This window comes from Meles meles, chromosome 19 (assembly GCF_922984935.1).
Source record: "Meles meles chromosome 19, mMelMel3.1 paternal haplotype, whole genome shotgun sequence".
In the NCBI taxonomy this organism is placed as follows: domain Eukaryota; kingdom Metazoa; phylum Chordata; class Mammalia; order Carnivora; family Mustelidae; genus Meles; species Meles meles.
In genome coordinates, this window is record NC_060084.1 from 48,151,211 (window position 1) to 48,172,600 (window position 21,390).

At 46.3% G+C, this 21,390-nt stretch overlaps 1 protein-coding gene and 1 pseudogene across 4 annotated transcripts; one reads left to right on the top strand and one right to left on the bottom strand.

Annotated features, from left to right (window-relative positions):
• Nucleotides 1-1,016: 1,016 nt before the first annotated feature.
• On the bottom strand, nt 1,017-14,878 carry ZNF285 (zinc finger protein 285). Of its 4 annotated transcripts, XM_045988423.1 has the most exons (4): nt 14,768-14,878; nt 12,599-12,656; nt 6,005-6,131; nt 1,017-3,105 (listed from the first exon to the last, which is right to left on the bottom strand). In XM_045988423.1, the coding sequence occupies exons 1-4, from the start codon at nt 14,812-14,814 to the stop codon at nt 1,448-1,450; spliced, it is 1,890 nt and encodes a 629-aa protein (XP_045844379.1). In that variant the 5' UTR covers nt 14,815-14,878; the 3' UTR covers nt 1,017-1,447. The 4 variants fall into 4 exon arrangements, with proteins under 4 accessions (XP_045844379.1, XP_045844380.1, XP_045844381.1 ...); XM_045988424.1 differs by lacking the exons at nt 12,599-12,656; nt 14,768-14,878 and adding an exon at nt 9,588-9,619; XM_045988425.1 differs by lacking the exons at nt 6,005-6,131; nt 14,768-14,878.
• A 1,434-nt stretch (nt 14,879-16,312) lies between these two features.
• Nucleotides 16,313-16,462, top strand: LOC123931974 (annotated as a pseudogene).
• The last annotated feature ends 4,928 nt before the right edge of the window (nt 16,463-21,390 follow it).

Below are 21,390 nucleotides of genomic sequence, written 5' to 3' on the forward strand. Positions count from 1 at the left end.
ATTGAAGATGAGAAAATATATTGTGAATATATCTCCTACTCCCAAATCCATCTATAATCTCAAATTAAATCACAATTATGGAAGAAACTTGACAAATGAGTACTTCCTAAAACCCCATTTTTATTAAACAAGATTGTTGAGAAGTGGTGGTGTCAGAAGCCAGCACATGAACATTATCTGGAACATTTCTTTTTTATGCACAGACCAATGAATGAAGATTCTCACTGAAGAAGTCCTAGCCACACCATTTTAGATACCTGCACTGACACACACAGCCTTAGCAACTTGAAAGTTTTGAACTCAATTATAAAGTTGCTTTCTTATGTGAACTCCAATGACCGTGAAATAAGCTGCTGTTAAATCCCTCTGTCATAGTCAGCATAGCCTGGGCAATACTAGCAACAAATAAATTTCCAAAATAGCAGTAGTATAAAACAGCAAATGTTTATTTCCTACTCAAGAAAAACAAAGTCCAACACAGGTCACATAGCCACCTTCTACCAATCCAGCCTCCAAGGTCACCATGGCAGGAAAGATGGCCAGAGGACATCACAAGATGTTTCTAAGGCCATCTTAGTACATCACAAGATGTACTCTGTGGCTTGGCACTCTATCACGTGGACCAGCTCTTAACTGCAAGGGTTTCTGGGAATTGGAGTCTCTGTGTGACCAAGAAATGGAACCAGCGAGATGGACACACAGCCATGCCCATAAAGTATCACTTTTATAGAGCTTCTCCCTGTGTAGAAAATCTAATGGATTTGAAAACCTGAGAATGGACTTACCACACTGATAACATGGGTTTCATTTCTGAGCACTCTTTTGAGTATCTTTCTAGTGGGTACTCTCTTTTTAAAAAACAAAGCCTACAGGGGCGCCTGGGTGGCTCAGTGGGTTGAAGCCTCTGCCTTCAGCTCAGGTCATGATCTCAGGGTCCTGGGATCGAGCCCCGCATTGCCGCATTGCATCGCATCGGGCTCTCTGCTCAGCAGGGAGCCTGCTTCCCTTCCTCTCTCTGCCTGCCTCTCTGCCTGCTTGTGATCTCTGTCTGTCAAATAAAAAATATATATTTTTTAAAAAGCCTACAGATTTTGGCTGGCCTTAAGTCCTCACGGTACCCATCTCAATTATAATTTCCTTCCTGGGCATATCCATTCACGGAAATTTGATCTCCAACTATTGTCATTGCCACAAACTGTCCATCTGTCAATTATCACCACTCTGCCACTGCAGCATATGACATTGCTGGGAGTTCTGCAGAAGCTTTTGAGATCCACAGTAGTTCCCTGGAATGTTCTTAAGAACCCCTTGCTTCAGAGCTGCAGGATGACATCATGGGTGGCAGCGTCCTTGTCCTTTGCTGCCCCAGCCCTCCCAATGACTGAGTAAGCCTCTATCACCAGGAATACACAGACTTCCTTGCTTTCCTCATCGGCTCCTTTGAAAATTACATTGAGAGCGTTTCTGTCCTCTCATGCAGTCTTTGATGAGTAAGAAGGTCTGAGCTATGACTAAAGCCATTGCCGTGCTCACGACATGTATATTGGACCTCATTGGCATGGGCTCGCTGGTGAGCGAGAAGATAAGAGTTACGACTGAAGCCCTTACCACATTCTTTACACTTATAGGGCCTCTCTCCTGTGTGGACTCTGAGATGCACATGAAGGTCTGAATTCCGACTGAAGCCCTTACCACACTCATCACATTTATAGGGTTTCTCTCTGGTGTGGTCTCTTTGATGCAAGTGAAAATACGAGCTGTAACTGAAGCCTTTACCGCACACTTCACATCGGTAAGGCTTTTCCCCCGTGTGAACCCTCTGATGAGTGTGAAGAACTGAACTATATGCAAAAGCCTTTCCGCACACGTTGCATTTGTAGGGCTTCTCCCCCGTGTGGACTCTCTGGTGAATGTGAAGGTGTGTGCTCTGGCTGAAGCCCTTTCCGCACTCGCCACACCTGAAAGGCTTCTCCCCTGTGTGCAGCCTCCGGTGGACTTGAAGAACAGAGCTTGAACTGAAGCATTTGCCGCACTCACTGCATTTGTAGGGCTTCTCTCCAGTGTGGACTCTCTGGTGGACGAGAAGATTGGAGCTCTGGTCGAAGCCCTTCCCACACTCTTCACATTTATAGGGCCTTTTCCCTGTGTGTACTCCCTGATGGATACAAAGAAGCGACCTAAATCCGAACCCCTTCCCACACACGTCACATCTGTAGGGCATCTCTCCCGTGTGGACCCGGTGATGGTTGTGAAGAGAGGAGTTGCGCCTGAAGACCTTGCCACATTCGAGACATTTATAGGGTTTGTCTCCCGAGGGGCCCTTTTGATATCTGGGAAGGGCTGGGTTCTGCTTGCTGCCCTCTGCCCACTCTCGACATTCATAAGCTTTGTCCTCTGAATGAGTTTTAGAATGAACAGTAAGATCTGAGCTCTGACTAAAGTCCTTTCCACACCGGTGACATCTACAAGACTCTTCTCCTATGTGAGTGTTGGGATGAACAAGAGGGTCCGCACCATCTATGAAGCCCACACCATGGTTATGACATTTGATAGGTCGTGGTACCACAGGGACCGTGTTATGTTGTTTGGCTGTTGATTTCATAGCCAAGGGATTCCCACAGTCAGTGGATCTACAAGGGTCCTCCTCTTTACATTCTTGGGACTCATCACGATCACACGACGTCTGACTGATGTCGTTGTCACACTGAGCACATCCATACAGTCTCTCTTCCACATGAATTCCCTCATATTGTCCTTGAGAATTCTGGGGCTCGGTCATCATGTTGGCTCCCCGCCAAGATTCTGGGGTAAGAGCCTGTATCATGCCTTTCCCTGATGCACCATCTTGATTTTCTAAATTAATGGCATTTATTACATAGTTGTCATTTTCAGAAACCTGAAGAGACACTCCCGCCCACTCTTCACAGAGGGAAACATTTTCTAAAGATTGGGGACAATCTCGTTGAAGATTCATGACATAGTCCTGACTCACAGGGAATTCCCTGATCCTTTGTTTCCAAATTTGCCAGCAGTAGAGCACTTCTTGAGAGAGATAACTCAACGCTTTTCCCTGAAGATGTGAAGTGTTGTTTTTAGTCCTGTCTCCTATGAGGAGAAAGAGAATTTGGCTAAGAGAACAAGGAAGTCATCCCTCCAGAGGCTTTGAGAAATGAAGTAGGATGGGGTGGCCCCGGTTGATATAGGAAACAACCAGAATCATGGTACTTCGAATTCATGAGCTACCCATTAAAATCAGATGTTGCAGAGAAATCAAAAGAAACCTTGGGAACCATTTATAAAGAAAGAAATTCACCTCCCTCCTATAAGAGCAGCTGATAAAACATCTTTAATCATTTTTCTACAAAAGGAATGGGGAAAGGGTGCCTGGATGGCTCCGTTGGTTAAGCAGCTGACTCCTGACTTTGGCTCAGGTCATGATTTCAGGGTCGTGAGATCGAGGCCCATATCCTCCCTCTCCTTCTCCTTCTGCCCCTCCTCCCACGTGCACACATTCTCTCTCAAAGCAAAAAAAAAAAAAAAAAAAGGTATGGGGAAGACTCTCGTATGATTCAAGGTGTGTGCGTGTGTATATATGAGACAACAATGGGAGTGCTAGACACAGTGAGACACAAAGGATCACAAACCTTCCAAGATACCATACAACGTTGCAGAAATAAGCAACAAGTATTCTCATTTTACTGTCACATGAGGTGAGATTATCATGTATGTTTCTGCACAACACGCCCAACTGTATGTGGTCAGTCTAAAACAGCAATAAGAACTGATATAGGGAAAATATTACGAAATACAGTCCTGGCATTGGTGGGGGAGGCACACGTACACCTCTGAGGCAGGCTTAAAGAGACATCCTTTTCTCTGAGCTTCTCTGGATTCCACGAAGAGATGAAGTCCATCAAGATACTATAATCCATCTACTGATTTTTTTCCTTTTTTTTTAAAAAGATTTTATTTTTTTTTTTTTGACAAAAAAAGATCACAAGTAGGCAGAGAGGCAGGCAGAGAGAGAGGAGGAAGCAGGCTCGCTGCTGAGCAGAGTGCCCGATGCGGGGCTTGATCCCAGGACTCTGGGATTATGACCTGAGCCGAAGGCAGAGGCTTTAACCCACTGAGCCACCCAGGCAACCCCCCCTCTTTTTAAATAAGTAATCTCTACTCCCAATGCGGGGCTTGAGCACATGACTTCAAGATCGAGAGTTGCAGGCTCTAAGATCCTGCAATCCATTTCCTTAACATCTCCTCTTTAGATAACCACAGAATCTCAAACAGCCGCAATTATGAGAATCACAATGCAGACCTGTCAATGGCCTGGCTCCGAAGGAGTAAGACTATGCCAAAGGGCCATAGAACATATGGAGATGAGGTAGAGGAGGGTGGTCCCACCCTTGGCACCCTAAAATGGGCTTCAGAATGGCAGGAACACTATGGTCAGGAGCATCTGGACACAGTTTCTTGTTCAAGGTAGTTTCTGAGTCATTTGATTGAAAGTGACATTAATGTGTAAGGTGGTGTCAGAGAAAGGGGGAGTTGGAGTTCCCCACAAGAGGCCTACAGGAGCAGTTCTCCAGTACTCGACAGTATCCATAGTAAGAAAAGCACCTGCACCGTGACCCAGTATGCACAAATAGACACCGACTTTTAACTAAAGCAGTTTTACCAGCTGATACTTACCTTCCTTGGTGCAACATACTCTGATAAATTCTTTTGTGTTCTGGTCCATTAATCTACCTTACTTTTTAAAAACTGCTGATCATGGGGCGCCTGGGTGGCTCAGTGGGTTAAGCTTCTGCGTTCGACTCAGGTTATGATCTCAGGGTCCTGGGATCGAGCCCAGCTTCGGGCTCTCTGCTCAGCAGGGAGCCTGCTTTCCCCCACCCTGCCCCGCCTGCCTCTCTGCCTACTTGTGATCTCTCTTTCTCTGTCAAATAAATAAATAAAATCTTCAAAAAAAAACCCTGCTGATCATGATAGAGTAACTTGATTTCAGACTCACTGACAGTGTTGAATCCTGCAGACCAGCCATGTGTCTATAATCTATAGACATTGTGGTACTTAGTTTCACACGGTTATTAAAGGGTCTAGAGGCACCTGGGTGGCTCGGATGGTTAAGTGTCTGACTCTCGATTTCGGTTCAGGTCATATCTGAGGGTTATGAGATCGAGCTCCGCCTTGGGCTCCACACTGAGCCATGAAATCTGCTTAAGTTTCTCTCCCTGTCTCTCTGCTCCTTCCCCCACCTCAGCAAGCACGTGTACACATACATGCTTTCTCTCTCTCTAAAAACAAAACAAAACAAAAAACAGGGTCTGCAGCCAGGTTAAGAGGGTTCGCAGCCTACTTCTTACAAGCTGTGTGACCATGGGCAAGTTATTTAACTTCTCTGTGCATCAGCTGTTTCCTTTGTAAAAGAAGGAATAGCGACCATGTCATAAACTAAACCAAGGTAATAGATAGAGCAGGTACATGAACCTCTGTGACATTAAAATTCGATATTTATCAACAAGAAAGCAAAGAAGCTGATTACTTGTATCACACTCTCTATACACCCGATCCCGGTTTAGTTCCTTTAACACTAGTTTGCCCAAAACACTGGTTTTTCTGCAGAAGCAACCAAGGGATCAAGGCCCTTGGTAGTGTGTGAACTTTATGAACCTCACTTTGCGAAACATGGAGCAGATGACAGCCTAAAATGAGAGTAGGCCAGGCTGGTCTCGCCAACTCTACCACCAACCCCATGGGCCTCAGGGTGCAAGCTGTGAGGATTCCCTCACCAACACCTCACAGGGGGCCATTCGCTCACATTCATCTGCTAAAACTCACTAACTTCGGGGGTCTCCTTGGCATGTGCGTCTCTCAGGTATTCTCACCAGTGGCCAAAGTTTCTCTTTGTGCTCCAACTGGAACATTCTATCTGGTGTGCAGCTGATTATTTGAGGAAATAGGGCCCGTGCTGTGCGGCTTAGGTACAGAGGCTTGCTGTCCTCACCCACTGAGACAACGTTCCTGAAGTTCTCCAGCATCACGTCCTGGTACAGGTTTATCTGGGCCCGGTCCAGTAGCGCCAGCTCCTCCTCCGTGAAGAACACAGCCACGTCCCTGAACGTCACAGTTTCCTAAAACATCAAGCACACGCCCCATGGACCATCTGCAGATGAGCACTGGCAGACGGGCACAGCTGGAAGCTTTGCGGGTCCTTAGGTGGCTGTCCTTCTGCTCCAAACTCTCCAGTTCAAACCGCGGGAGCCAGGACTCTGCAAACACACGGAATCTGAGCCCTGGCTCTGCGAGAGGCTCTGCCACTAGGGGGCGCAAGAGGGAGCCTGCAAGGTTTGGGGAGAAAGAAGGGACTTGTTCCTGGCCTGTTTGCCTCCTGTTCTGGTATCCTCTCTGTAATGCTACCCTCTGCTGGTGGCAGCAGTCCCTTTCCCTAGTGATACCAGAAGTCTGGGTCCCTGGTCGCTAGGCTTCTTTGCTGAGCTCTGAGACGCCAGCCAGCACCTCCTCTTCACATTTCTGCTCCACACGGCCTGTCCTCTAAACTTCCAAGTGCCCATGATTCAGTCTCTCCCTCTGGTTCCCTCAGCCTGGCTGGCAGTTACCTCCCATAGCTGGTGCTTCCAGGATGTTGCTGAGTTTTCTTTATCCCCGCAGTTACCCGCTGAGTTACCCCTAGGTAGGACTACGTAGGACTAGGTAGGACTCCATACCTAGTCAACAATTCTATTAACTTCTTTCTGTTCAAGTAGCCAGTGTCCTTTTTGTGTCCTGAACAGACCCTTACTAGTGCAGAAGAAATGAGAAAAACAGAAGAAATTCAAAGTTTTGGGCAGGCCAAGATTTTCTTCTTTTCTCCTCCTTGCCTGTGTCCCCGTTAACCATCCGGAGTTGCACAAAGAATGTTCCAGTAAACATCCAGGAACATCTGTCTTTGAGTGCTTATAAAAGCATTTCTATAAAATAAACTCCTAGGGGCACGTGGGTGGCTCAGTGGGTTAAAGCCTCTGCCTTCAGCTCAGGTCATGATCTCAGGGTCCTGGGATCGAGCCCCGCGGTGGGCTCTCTGCTCAGCGGGGAGCCTGCTCCCCACCCTCCTGCCTACCTCTCTGCCTGCTTGTGATCTCTGTCTCTGTTTGTCAAATAAATAAAAAATAAATAAAATCTTTAAAATAAACTCCTAGACCAGAGACTACTGAGTTACTTGGGTTATGGATATTTTACACTTTGACTGATATTGTCCAAACTGTCCTCCAAAAAGTTCATGCTGATACACTGACCTAGTAGTGTCTGGGTGTTCATTCCCTATCATACATCAAGACTTGATATTTTATTTTCTCTGCCACGGCAGATTAATCTACTTCTATTGGACTAAGCAGACAAAGCAACTAAAAGCATGGGCTGCCAGATTTTTTTTTAAGTAAAAAGGAAATTATTGGGACACTTGGGACCATTTGAGCATCAACTGAGTATTAAAAAACAGTAGAATCAATAGTGGAATTACTGGCTCATATGGTAGTTCTATTATTAATTTTCTGAGGCTCCTCCATACTGACTTCCGTAGCGGCTACACCAATTTTCATTCCCAACAAAAGTGCACAAAACTTTTTATTCTACACGCTGACCAATACTTGTTATTTCTTGTGTTTTTATTTTAGTCATTCTGACAGGTATAAGGTGATATTTCATCGTCTTTTTTTTAAGATCTTATTTATTTACTTGAGAGAGAGAGAACAAGAGAGGGCACAAGTAGGGGAAGAAGTAGAAGGGCAGAGGGAGAAGCAGACTCCCCACTGAGTGGAGAGCCCAATGTGGGACTCGATCCCAGGACCCTGGGATCATGACCTGAGTTGAAGGCAGATGCTTAAATGACTGAGCCACCAGGCGTCCCCTCATTGTGGTTTTGATTTGCATTTCCCTGACGATGAGTGATGTTGAGCATCTTTTTCATCTGTCTGTTGGCCATCTGCATGTCTTCTTTGTAAAAATGTCTATTTGTGTACTCTGCTCCTTTTTTATTTGGATTATTTGGCATTTTTTGGTGTTGAGTTGTATAAGTTCTTTATATATTTTGGATATTAACCCCTTATCAGAGACGGCATTTATAAATATCTTCTCCCATCCAGTAAACTGTCTTTTTTTGTTGCTGGCTTCCTTCTCTGTGCAAAAGTTTTTTAATTTTGGTATAGTCCCAAGAGTTTAATTTTGCTTTTTGTTTTCCTTCCCAGAGGAGACATATCCAGAAAAATGTTTCTACTGCTAAGGTCAAAGAAATAACTGCCTACATTTTCTTCTAGGAATTTAATGGATTTCAGGTCTCACATTTAGGTCTTTAATCCATTTTGAGTTTGTTTTTATGCCTGGTATTTACCCAAAGAAAAAGAAAGCACCAATTCAGAAAGATATATGCACCCATATGATCACTGTAATATTATTTACAATACCCAAGATGTGGAAGCAACGCAAGTGCCCATCGATATAGATGAATGGATAAAGAATGGATAAAGAAGATGTTGTATACATATACAATGGAATATTACTCAGCCATAAAAAGGAATGACATCCTGCCATCTGGAGGGACCTAGACGGTATAATTTTTTTTAAAAGGATTTTATTTATTTATTTGACAGACAGAGATCACAAGTAGGCAGAGAGGCAGGCAGAGAGAGAGGAGGAAGCAGGCTCCCCGGTGAGCAGAGAGCCCGATGTGGGGCTCGATCCCAGGACCCTGAGATCATGACCTGAGCAGAAGGCAGAGGCTTTAACCCACTGAGCCACCCAGGTGCCCCTAGATGGTATAATGTTAACTGAAATAAGTCACTCAGAGAAAGACAAATACCATATTGTTTTCACTCACATGTGGAATTTAAGGGGAAAAAATGATTAAAGGAAAACAAAGAGGCAAACAACGACCCAAACTCTTAAATACAGAGAACAAACTGGTGGTTGCCAGAGGGGAGGTGGGTGGGGATGTGGGGAAAACACGGAGAGGGGATTAAGAGTGCACTTATTGTAATGAGCACCGAAAAATGAAAAACGCATGGAATTGTTGAATCATTACATCGTACCCCTGAAACTCTAACACTGTATGTTAATTTTACTTGAGTAAAAAATAAATATCTTGAGTGTGATGGCAGTAATGTGGAAATGTAGGAAAACACCCTTATTCTTCGCAGATACATATAGAAGTATTTAGGGTGAATAATTATGACTATAATTTATTCTCAACTGGGTCAGCAACTGCCCAGTTACATGGTCACAGATACCCCCTCTCCATACACTCTGCAGCTCGAAAATGCTTCCAACCACAGTTGTGAGAAGTTACAATGTATTTCACAAAGAATTTATTCCTAAACCTGACAATTGGGGCACCTGGGTGGCTCAGTCATTAAGCGTCTGCTTTCATCTCAGGTCATGGTCTCAGGGTCCTGGGATCGAGCCCCACATCGGGCTCCCTGTTCAGCGGGAAGACTGCTTCTACCTCTCTCACTCCCCCTGCTTGTGTTCCCTATCTCGCTGTGTGTCTCACTGTCAAATAAGTAGACAAAAATCTTAAAAAAAAAACATACACACACCTGGGGCGCCTGGGTGGCTCAGTGGGTTAAAGCCTCTGCCTTCGGCTCAGTCGTGATCCCAGGGTCCTGGGATTGAGCCCCACATCAGGCTCTCTGCTCCGAGGGGAGCCTGCTTCCTCCTCTCTCTCTGCTTGCCTCTCTGTCTACTTGTGATCTCTGTCTGTCAAGTAAATAAATAAAATCTTAAACACACACACACACACACACACACACATACACACACACCTGACAATTATTGAAAACAAAAACTAGGGGGGGCATTATGGACTTCATGCTTGTGTCCCCCCAAAATTCATATGCTGACATCTTCCCCCTCAAGGTAATAGTATTAAAAGTTGGGGCTTTTAGGAGGTAATCAGGTCATGAGAGTGGAGCCTCATGAAGAGGATTCGGGCCCTCCGAAAAGGCTTCCCAGAGAGCTTACCCCTTCTGTCATGTGAGGACACAGCAAGAAGATGACCACCTTTTAATCCGAAGTCGGCCCTCACCAAACACCACATCTGCCACATTGATCGTGGACTTCCTAATCTCCGGAGCTGTGAAAGTAAGGTTCTGTTGTTCCTAAACCCCCTGGTATATCTTAGCAGCACTGCTTTCCTTGGTGGGAGGTGATAAAGTGGAGTTGGAGCGAGTGGGCCAGGAAGTACAGATACCCAACAGCCAATGTGGGACAGACACCACGGAGAAGGGGTTAGGAATGCAGGCTCGCCCCGCCTAACCCCCGATTCCCTTCTTGGCCTCCACTGTCTGAAAAAAACAAAACACCCATTTTCCACCACCCTTGGCTGTTGGGCGGGTCCCTCGCTGGGGTCCCATGCAGAGATTGTCATAAATGCAGGTACAAGGACAGTCCCAAAATACTCATAAACCAAATGTATAAACCAATACAGATATAATCAAAGATTTTAAAATAGTTTTCTCAGCAAGCAGCACCATCTATGAAGTCCTCTTGTAAAATCTGGAACCTAAATTTGCTCAAGTACTTAGTGCTCCCACTTACAGGAAACATTGTAGCTAGAGGAACCCACTGAATGACACCAAAAAGAGGCATTTTTGAGATAATCAGGGAGAAATGATTATTGCGGAGGGATTCGATGATGCCCAAGAATTACTGATAATCTCAGCCATTTCTTTTGTATTTTCGGTAGAAATAGACAGTGGTAAATTAGACTGCTATTCAGCAAAATCCCCTCACGCTCCCCACTTCCACAAGGATCAGTGCGTACTTCCTTGCCCCTTGACTTTGGATTTGGCCCTGTGACTTGTTCCCATTCTGAGCCCGGGCCTTCAGAGGTCCTACAGGTTCCGCTTGCTTTCTTGGCCCTCTCCCCGCACCCATCACGTCTGTGCTAACCAGTACAAAGCTGCCACCATAAACAGAGCACAACCAAAGAAATACCTTCAGTGGTATTTGGGGACCCAGGGGTAACACTTGGGGGAATTGTTATCAGAGGCTGGAAAATACGGTAGCTCCTGGGTGATACAGTGTGAAACATTTGGTAAAACAGTCGTTGGCAGTAACCTAAGATGGAAAATGCAATTAATGGGACTCAGTGTGGACCCGGGCAAGACAGAAACGAGTGGGATCTCATTTCTTTTAGCTTGCACACAAGTGACCCTCTTAGAGTAATGAGCTCAGAACAAAGCCGATACAAAATGAAATAACATGTTATCCAGGGTATTCTTTTAAAATGCTTTGGGACATCCAACTCTTGGTTTCAGCTGAGGTCGTGATCTCAGGGTCACGAGATCAAGCCCCAGATTGAACTCCATGCTCATGTGAAGTCTGCTTAAGCCTCTCTCTCCCCCTCTCTCAAATAAATAAATAAATCCTAAAATAAAATAAAATGCTTTGGGAAAGAAAAAAGGAAAGTGGAAAAGATAGATTAAGCAGATGTGGCAAAACGTTGAACCTGCACTATGGTTACTACACACAGAGATTCACAGTACTATTTTCTATTTTGAGTAATTTCATAATTAAAATATTTTTTAAAAAGTTCTTGTTCTACTCTCTGATGGCCCTTTGAGGCATCAACTTGGCTAGACTATAGTCCTATTGTGGAAGCAAACATTAATCTAGGTGTTGCTGTGAAGATATTTTATAGATGTGATTAAAGTCCATAATCAGATGACTTGGAGGAAAACTATTTTAAATAATCTGGGTGAGGCTGGTCTAATCAGTTGAAGGGCTTCAAGCACAGAACTGAGGCTTCCCTAAGAGAAGAAATTCTACCTGTAGACAGTAGCATCAGTCTATGTCTGAGTTCCAGCCTGCCCCGGGATTTCCAAGTTGCCCAGCCCCCACAATGACAGAAAATAAGCTTCTTACAAATCTTAATATATATCTCGTACTGTTTCCATTTCACTGGTTGAACCCTGATGGATACATCCACACTCCGATCTTGCTCCTGATGTGGACTGGACCCAGCGCTACTCCAAGTGTGGTCATGTACATACCAACCCCAACCATGCACTCAGAGGCTGTGACAATACTGCATTGCTACAAGGCTTTCTGAATGCAGGGCACCTGGATGGCTCAGTTGGTTAAGTGACCAACCCTTGGTTTTGGCTCAGGTCATGATCTCAGGGTCGTGGGATCCAGCCCTACTGGATCCATGCTCGGTGGGGAGTCTGCTTCTTTCTCTCCCTCTCCTTTTGTCCCCCCCACCCCCACCCACTCTCTCTCTCTCTCTCTCTCAAATAAATAAATAAATCTTTTTTAAAAAGAGTTTCTGAACTCTTACTTGATTGCTTAATTGATCTCTCAGTGATAAGCAGCTCATGGACTGGCACTTGTGTGTCAACTTTACCGGGACATCTGGGTATCTGAGAGCCTGTTTTGCCATGTCTGCAAAGGGAGTGACATCACCAGTCTCCCGCAGTGTTTCCGAGTCAGGCAAAGTGCCCAACACGGAGCTGTCCCTCAGAAGTGGGCGACCTCCCTTCAGGGAATCGAGGTGTCCAGCTCCTCAGAAGTGACCTTTAAGAGAGAGAAAGGAAACCCAACTTACCTGGAATTTAATCATACTGTCTTCCTCTTGGAAGGAGCAGGACTCTGGGAAAGCAGAGCTGCAAAGAAAGAATCCATGAGAGCACGGGTTTGGCAAACCGTGAGTGAATCCTGGTTTCTCCTTGTCTGTACAATTTTCTCACAATTTCTGTACAATTTTCTCACACGAAATCTCTCCCGAAATCACTCCACCTCTCTCATGCCCAACAGACTCCCTGCCACCTCCTCAAGCCTTGTTCTCCTGCCCCCACTCCACCTGGATTCTTGTAGAACTCCTATCTCACTCCCAAGCCTTTGGGCCCAAACTGCCACACTTTTTCTTGTTCGTAGACCTGTGAATATGTTGGCATCACCCATATCCTGATTACTCTGGAAAAGAGGCTCCAGAATTCCTGACTCAGACAGGGATCTCAGGATGACAGCGGACCTCCCTCTGTGTCCACTTTCTCATGCGAGACTTGCTCTGAAGAACTTTCGGTTAGCTCAGATCTTAACTCTCGGCTTCCAGAATGATCTCCCTCCAGCCCCTACTCCATCCTCTGGGGGTCCATCACTTTTGCAAATACTTGACCATACACCTACGCCATGAAAGGCATGCTCTCTGCTCTGGGAAAGTTCACAGGCTCCTGAACTAAAAACTCAATCCTAAATGCAGGTGACTCCATGTCCATTCAAGTCTCTTCTCTATCCTGCCTGTTAACGGGGAATCCCCTTGCTCTCCTGCTTCCGGTTGAGTTCAGCCAATAGGGAAAGTCGGCTGGAGATTCAGGGAAGGGACAGATGTGAAATTAGAGTATTTATTCCCCCAGTTCTTCCCCTGGGGACTGCTTTGGACCAACGCTGTTTCATGTCCCTTGACCAAAGGTCAAAGCACCTGTCCGTGGCCCTTGTCTCAAATCTTTCCCCAGGTCTGGTAACTGTTTCCTCCCTTAGTCCTTCCATCCTAGGGACAAAAAGTTACCCTGCTGTGACCAGATATGGCATATTGCAATATCCTTTCTTGATGACCACACCCTGCCTGAACTTTTGGAAACTGTCCCTTTATTTTAAACTCTTCTCAAGTTACCATTTTGACTGCAGTGTTTATCTCCTGTCTGATAAACTCTGTAACCATGGTGGCTTCTGGCCTTTCAGGAGAAACTTAGCATATGAAATTTCTGCTTTAGGCACATGGGAACCTCAAAGATTAAAAGATAAAAACCAAAAACTAGGTCTCTGTCCTCTCAAGTAATGCTTTCTTCAAACTACCTGTGGTGAAGGACCAGTTTCATATTCTTTTCATGGTTATTTTCAATCTGTCACCAACTAATGTTTTGGTAAAACACCATTTAAAAGAAATTTCTAGAAAAAGGAAATAGAGAGGCATACAAATTACAGGCCTATTTAAAATTATTAATCAATTATCACATGATTACTGAAACTGCTGTACTGATTTTTAAATGTTTCCACTCAATTTCTGAGATTATCTCGTCAGAGAGCAATAACATTTAGTTCTCCAGTGGGCACCCGTCTGCTGGTCACCCCTTGAGTTACAAGTTCTGGCAGCTTACAGGGTGACAGAATCAGGTTGACAGAATATGAAATGACTCTTGGCAAACCTTGACTCTCCCCCCACTTCCCTGCCTTTAGTAGAAAGCCTTAATCACTCTTATTCTGGGCTCCAACAAAGATTTGCTAAACCTCTCAGTACATGGCCAATCACATCGTTTTATACGAGTTAAAACCTACCAAGTAACATTTCTCCCTAACTTGTCCAAAACAAACAAACAACTATAAATCCTAAAGATATAACCAAGCCTTCGTCTTTTATCTGCTGTACCTGGTAAAGATCTTGCCATTATCAAGCACTCAGTGTTCCTTGAGACTAACAAACACATAAACAGAAACAGCCCTGACATCAGATGCACGTACAAAGACACAGCACATCGGGCTCTCTGCTTCCAGAACCGGTTCTCTCCTAAGAGCCAACGATGCGTCAGCTTGACTTACGTGCACACATGTGCACACACGCACCCACGTGCACACACGCACCCACACACATGTGGGAGGGAGTTTGGTTTCCCAGATGTCTGGTTTCAAGCCCTCCCTGCCTTTATGAAGTAGGGGCCCGAGCAGGAACCAGATGGCACATTCAAATTTGAGGCGGGCAGTTAATAAACAGACTACTTACAGGGGTGTAGGCTGGGCGTAAGGAAGGCATGCGGGAGAAGGCACCATGCTGGGGAGTGACAGGCAGTTGCCATTACTACATCTGGGCCTGAAGCAGGTAATAGGAGGGAGATTCCTGGACCTGGAACAGAGTGTGCAAAAGGTCCCTGATGGGAACTGTAACTTTTTGTTGAGAGGGGCAGGCAGCCTACAGAGAGAACTGGGGAGACCAGATATTTCAACTCACTCTCCTCCCTCTCTCTATCTCTCAAACTCTCCTGTTGGGACTTCCCACTGGCCAAGGATAACCAGGCTAGAGGGCAGTGGCAGGCTCTCAGCATGGATGGCAGGGTGGAAAGATGAAGTCGATCTGGAGGTGGGTAACCGAGAGAAGGTGGCACATGATTGATGTCCCAAGACACTTGTTTCCCCCGCTACCTGCCCAGGAGCACACAGCTCTCTCCCACAAATGCTCCTCTTGCTCACCCAACCCAGCCATCACTGGGATGGGAGTCACTGCGGCAGGACAGAGATCAGGTACCCACAGCAACATCTTGAGGGGAAGGGGACCCAATGGGAAAGCAGCAATCGAATTCGGAACTGCAACTGCCCGGAAACACAATCGGAAATACAAGCCCCAATTTCTCCCCAAAGTCCTGCTTCCAGATTCCTGGCTCTTTTTCTCAGAATTTCTAGAGCATTCAGGACCGAGGAGAGAGACTAATCTGAACTCTTCTGGATATACCTAGCCATCATGTGTAATCATCTGGGGAATGGGAGAAAGGCCATTTCTTCCATGTGTGTGAAAGAGTAAATGTCATATAATGATGACAAAGATGTGTATCTGTGATCCGTGAGTATCTGAGCTGAAGGACTCTAGGAGATCTAACTTCAGCCCTAAAGGCCGGTGGCAGGACTGCAGGCAGGGCTGTCTCTAGTCCCTGCCAATGCGCCTTTAGACTGATTAGAAAAAAGTGCATCCCTGCTTCAAGATGTTTTTCTCCCGTTTGTTGGAAATTATTATAATATACTGCTTCTGTCAGAAGCGAAGAAAGCATTTGTACTGCTTCCTTGCTGAAAAACTGTGTGTGAGTCTTCTGTGTGGATGGCACAGCCTCAGTGTGGTCTCCTTATGCAGACCCAACCTGCACAAATGGGCAAAGCAGTCGTACCCTCAGAAAGCCTGTCCAAAAACTGAGACCAGGGGTGCCTGGGGGGCTCAGTCAGTTGAGCATCTGACTCATGGTTTCAGCTCAGGTTGTGATCTCATGGGTCATGGGATTGAACCCCAAGCCAGACCCCTCACTGAGTGCACAGTCTGCTTGAAGATTCTCTCCTTCTGCTCCCCCTTTCAAATAAAGAAATCTTGGGGTGCCTGGGTGGCTCAGTGGGTTAAGCCTCTGTCTTTGGCTCAGGTCATGATCTCGGGTCCTGGGATCGAGCCCCACATCAGGCTGTCTTCTCAGTGGGGAGCCTGATTCCTCCTCTCTGTCTGCCTCTCTGCCTACTTGTGATTTCTCTCTCTGTCAAATAAATAAATAAAATCTTAAAAAAATAATGAAATCCAAGCTTTGCGCAGTGGCAGTATCGTAGCCAATGAGGTTTATCCGAGGCGCGATTATTGCTAATTGAAAAATAATGAAATCCTAAAAAAATCTAAGGGGCGTCTGGGTGGTGTGGGCAGTTAAGTGTCCAACTCTTGGTTCAGTTCAGACCGTGATCTCAGGGTCCTGGGATCAAGCCCCATATGGGGCTCCACACTCAGTGGGGAACCTACTCTCCCTCTCCCTCTGCCTCTCCCGACTCCTGCATGCTCTCTCAAATAAATAAATCTTCAAAAAAACAAAGAAACAAACTCAAAGACTACAGACATGGCTGTGTGAACGTGACAAAGCCTATCACTGGCCACTCCAAGTGACCACAAAGATTAGGACGATGAGAGGGCTTTTCTAGTGACCTTCCCAAGTCCCCCACCCATGGAGGTCATTCTTCTTTGGTAAGACCACAGGATCCTGTACTCATATCCACTATAACTTTTCATATTGTATGGCCCTTTTTCTGGTTACTTTTTGCTTTCTCTCCTGTAATGTGTGCTCCTGATGAATGGAAATTACACTGTTCACGTACACGTGGCAAGTTTAGCATGTAACAGGTTCCAAATAAACCAATGAATGGACAAGTCTGGGCCTTTGCCAGACTTAATTCTCAGACTGAAAAGATCAGCTCATGATATCAAAAGTGCAAGGAAAACTGCCCATACGTGACCCATGCATTCAGTTCTGACTCTGGGAAAAGGCAGCAGACCCTGGCTGTTTAAAAAAAAAAAAAAAGGCGGGAGGGGGAGCACCTGGGTGGCTCCATCAGTTAAGCATCTGCCCTTGGCTCAGGAATGATCCCGAGGTCCTGGGATCAAGCTCCTTGTCAGGCTCCCTGCTCAGCGGTGGAATCTGCTTCTCCCTCTGCCCCTCTCCCCATCCTGTGTGCTTTCTCTCTCTCTGTCTCTTACTCTCTATCTCAAATAAATCAAATCTTAAAAAAAAAAAAAAGGACTCTGAAGCCAGACCGCCTGGGTTGGCTATATGCCCTTGGGCAAACTATCTTCCGGTGCCTCAGTTCCCTCCTGTGTACAAGACAGGATGTTGAGAGAACCCATTTCTCAGTGTCATGCGGGAACTCGGTAAGTCATCACATGAGAAGTGCTCGAGGCAGTGCGTGGCATACAATGACCAGTCAATACATGTCCGCCCTCATGTACTGGACTGCTCACTAAGTGCTCCAGGTGTCAAAGTAAAATTCAGTCCCTGATCTCAAGGTAGGCAAACTAGGGGGGAGAGAGGTGAGCAAATAAATTCACAGGAAGGCGAGAAGGTCTGCAACACACATTCCCCAAGACCGAACCCAGGGAACACGAACCCAGCACACCCCGGGAGGGGCCCAGGCTGTCAGGGGTTTTGGAGAGATAATAATTGAGCTGTAGCTGAGGCCTGAGGAAACAGCAGGCACTTGCCAAACTGACATGGAAGGAAAAGGCTAATGAGCAACGGTGGTCTTGAGCGTGAAAAAACACAAGTGCGGAATGCTGGGGTCCCATCAAAGGCCAGGACATAGACTCGCAGGGCCAGGTGGCTGAGATAATGCTGGGAACATCACCAGGGGCCAAACCCTGGAGAATCTCAAAGAGCCTGAACACTGTGTGGCTATTATTATCATCATCATCCTGCAAGTCTGGGTTTGGGAGTCACTTCCTCAGGAAGTCCTCCTTGATAACCCCCACTATATTAGGTACTGTCTGCATCCTTTCAAGCTGCTCTAACAGATTACCACAGACTGGGTGGCTTACAAACGACAGAAATTTATTTCTTTTTTAAAAAGATTTTATTTATTTATTTGACAGAGACCACAAGCAGGCAGAGAGAGAGAGGGAAGCAGGCTCCTGCTGAGCAGAGAGCCCGATGTGGGGCTCAATCCCAGGACCCTGGAGTCATGACCTGAGCTGAAGGCAGAGGCTTTAACCCACTGGGCCACCCAGGCACCCCCAGAAATTTATTTCTCACAGTCCTGGAGGCTGGGAGCTCATGATAAGGGTGCCAGCACCATGCAGGGAGGGCCATCTTCTGGATCACAGACTTCCTGCTTCATCCCCACAGGGCTGAACGAGTAGGGGAGCTTTCTAGAGCTTCCTTTATAACGGCATTGGTCTCATTCATGAGGGCTCTGCCCTCATGCCATGATCACCTTCCAAAGCCCTACCTCTTAATACCACCCCACTGGGCCTTAGCATTTCAACATGTGAATTTCAGGGGATACAAACACTCAGACCATGGCAGGTAGCTACCGTGGCTGGCATTTCTCCCTACACGGTGGCTGCGTAATTCTCTTCCACCCTTGCTATAAGCTCAGGGAGAACAAGGATGGCACTTCCTCGTTCCACACATATTTATTAAGTGCCTACTGTCTGCCAGGCAGTGATCTGGACACTGAAGATAGAGCAGTGATAAGGGCTATGGAGACAAAAAAGAGGGGGTTGGCAGGGGGATCGGGAATGAAATGGAGGTTCAGGAGAAGACTCACCAGAGTGATCAGTAGGAAAAGACCTAACGAAGCAAGGGAGTGAACAGCACGAGCATCCGTACAAAGAGCATTCTAGACAGAGGGAACAGCAAGCACCAGGACCCAGAGGAGGCAGCATGCATGGCATGTGGCTGATGTGGAGTGAGCAAGGGAAGGAGCTCTGGGAGATGAAATAAAAGGAAATATGGGCCACATGGCATGCGGTCTTCTAGACCATTTTAAAGACTTTGGCTGTTATTCTCATTACATGGGAACAACGGGAGGAACGCGAACAGGAGAGTGACATGATCTCACTTTAGGTATCAACAGGATTCCTCTGGCTGCTGTTACGGAGGGACTAACAGTGGCAAGAGGGGGAGCAGGAAGACCCGGTAGGAGGTTTTCCCGATAACACCGGCAAGGGATGATGGGGCAGAGGTGGAGGTAGTGAGAAGTTGCTGGGGTCTGCATTTCTACTGAAGATACAGTCGATGGGATCTGCTGATCACTTGCATCTGGGGCGGGAAGTGGGGAGTGGAGGCTTTGACCTCATGGACCGGAAGGATGGAGTTGCCATTTACGGAAAGGGGGATGGTAGGGGCCGGTTCTGTGGAGAATCGGGAGCTCAGTTTTGGAAATATTATGTTTGAGGTGCAGAGCTAGAAGATAAAATTATCCTGTTCACAGGAGACAAAAGACATAAAACACCTATGAATCAATTTCCTTAGGAAAGGAAGAAAACCTCTGAATTTTATTGAAACACCTGAAGCACAGTCATGGAACTCACAGTGACTCCCAGGGCCCAGGAGTCTCTGAAGTTCCTCTGAAGGGGAATTCCTCTGAAGGGGAAATCATAACACCTGTCCCCGACATACCATATGCAACTAAAAATAAATTCAACCTTTCTATGCTTCTTCAGGACACTCCCTAGATAGTTAACTGGAAAACTGTTTGGAAAATATTTTATCATAAAAATTTCAAACCCATGCAGAGGTAGACAGGAGGGTCTAATGAGCCCCCGCCCCCCAGGTATCAAATCATGCAGCTTAATAAATTATCACCACATGGTCACTCTTGATTCAACTATGCCTCTAGCCCTCCCCAAGTCCTCGTGTATTATTTGGAAGTATATCCCTGACACCACACTCATCATATTGTTTAAATCAGAAATACTGCCTCATGTCACTCTAAAAGGTATGAAATAGTTTTAAAGGTGCTTATATTACACCTAAAATAACCTCAATTCTCCAGTTTTATCAAATATAGAGTCAGTTCTCAAATTTCTAATTTGTTGACAGCAATCAAACAATCCGCCGTTCGCTCTTTGTCTTACATGCCTCAAAGTTTGCATTCCCTGCCTCACAGCATGCAAGGTGAGGATAAGGTTAATAATTTGGGGCCGTGCTCTTTAAACTGTACTCGGATTTCCAACTAGAGAGAGGGGGAAAGTCAAGATGTAAGAAGATAGAGTTAAGGGTCCCCCGAGAAAGATGAGACATATAGCTTCTTGACATTAAGAAAAAAGTCATTTTAGTCATTCTGGGTCCCAACCATCTTGAGATGGAAGCCTGACTGGCACTATGTGCCCAAAGCACCTTCCTGGAAGAATTTCCTGGGATATGTTGAAATTGCAGAATAGACTTATTAATTAAATAGTTAATAATTTTAAGGGAACAAAAGAATGGAAGAATAGCCACTATCAGGACAGGAGATAGCCTGATCCTATCAGGAACAATCAATCAACAGTAAAATTTGCAGGGCTGGGGTGCCTGGGTGGCTCAGAGGGTTAAGCCTCTGCCTTCAGCTCAGGTCATGATCTCGGGGTCCTGGGGTCGAGCCCCACATCGGGCTCTCTGCTCAGCAGGGAGCCTGCTTCCCCCCTGCACCCCCCCCCCCCCGCCTGCCTCTCTGCCTACTTGTGATCTCTGTCAAATAAATAAATAAAATCTTAAAACTTCCCCGGTTTTGTTATTCCAGGAGACACTCTTTGGAAAATATCCCACCCCCCACGTGTTCTCCTTTGTTCGTTGCAAGTAAAAGTCTCCCTTTTCCTATTTTTTGCCTTGGTTGTGTCTTTTGGCTCAACACCCACCAAGAAGTGAATCCAGTCTGGGGGAACAAAGATGCCACCCCACCCCGGAGTCGGAACTGCCAAATCCCAAAAACAGCGTTCAGAATCCAAGACTCCAAGAACCTCGGGCTGCTGAGGCCGAATCGCCCCCCCCCAAGCCAAGGCCAGGAATGTACAGCCCAAGTGGTTCCCCATACTCGGAGATGAACTGCTTGAGCCAATCCCTCTCCGCAGCCAGGAACCCTTGGCCCAAACCATTATCCCCACAAACCTGAGCCAACGCCCTCCCATTGCCTCCCCGGGCCAGAGATGCGCATTCCAAGACTGACAGCAACCCCAACGCGGGGATGCACAAACCCTATCCCGAAACCTGCAGCGGTGCTACGGCAGTCAGAACCCCAAACCGAGCTCAAGCTCTTCCCACCTCTTCCCAGGGAATGCCAAGCGAGCCCCTCAACACTCCGCCCCGCCGAAGGGGCTCTTTCATTGGCCACCAGTCCCCGCTTCCAACTCCTCCCACCCGC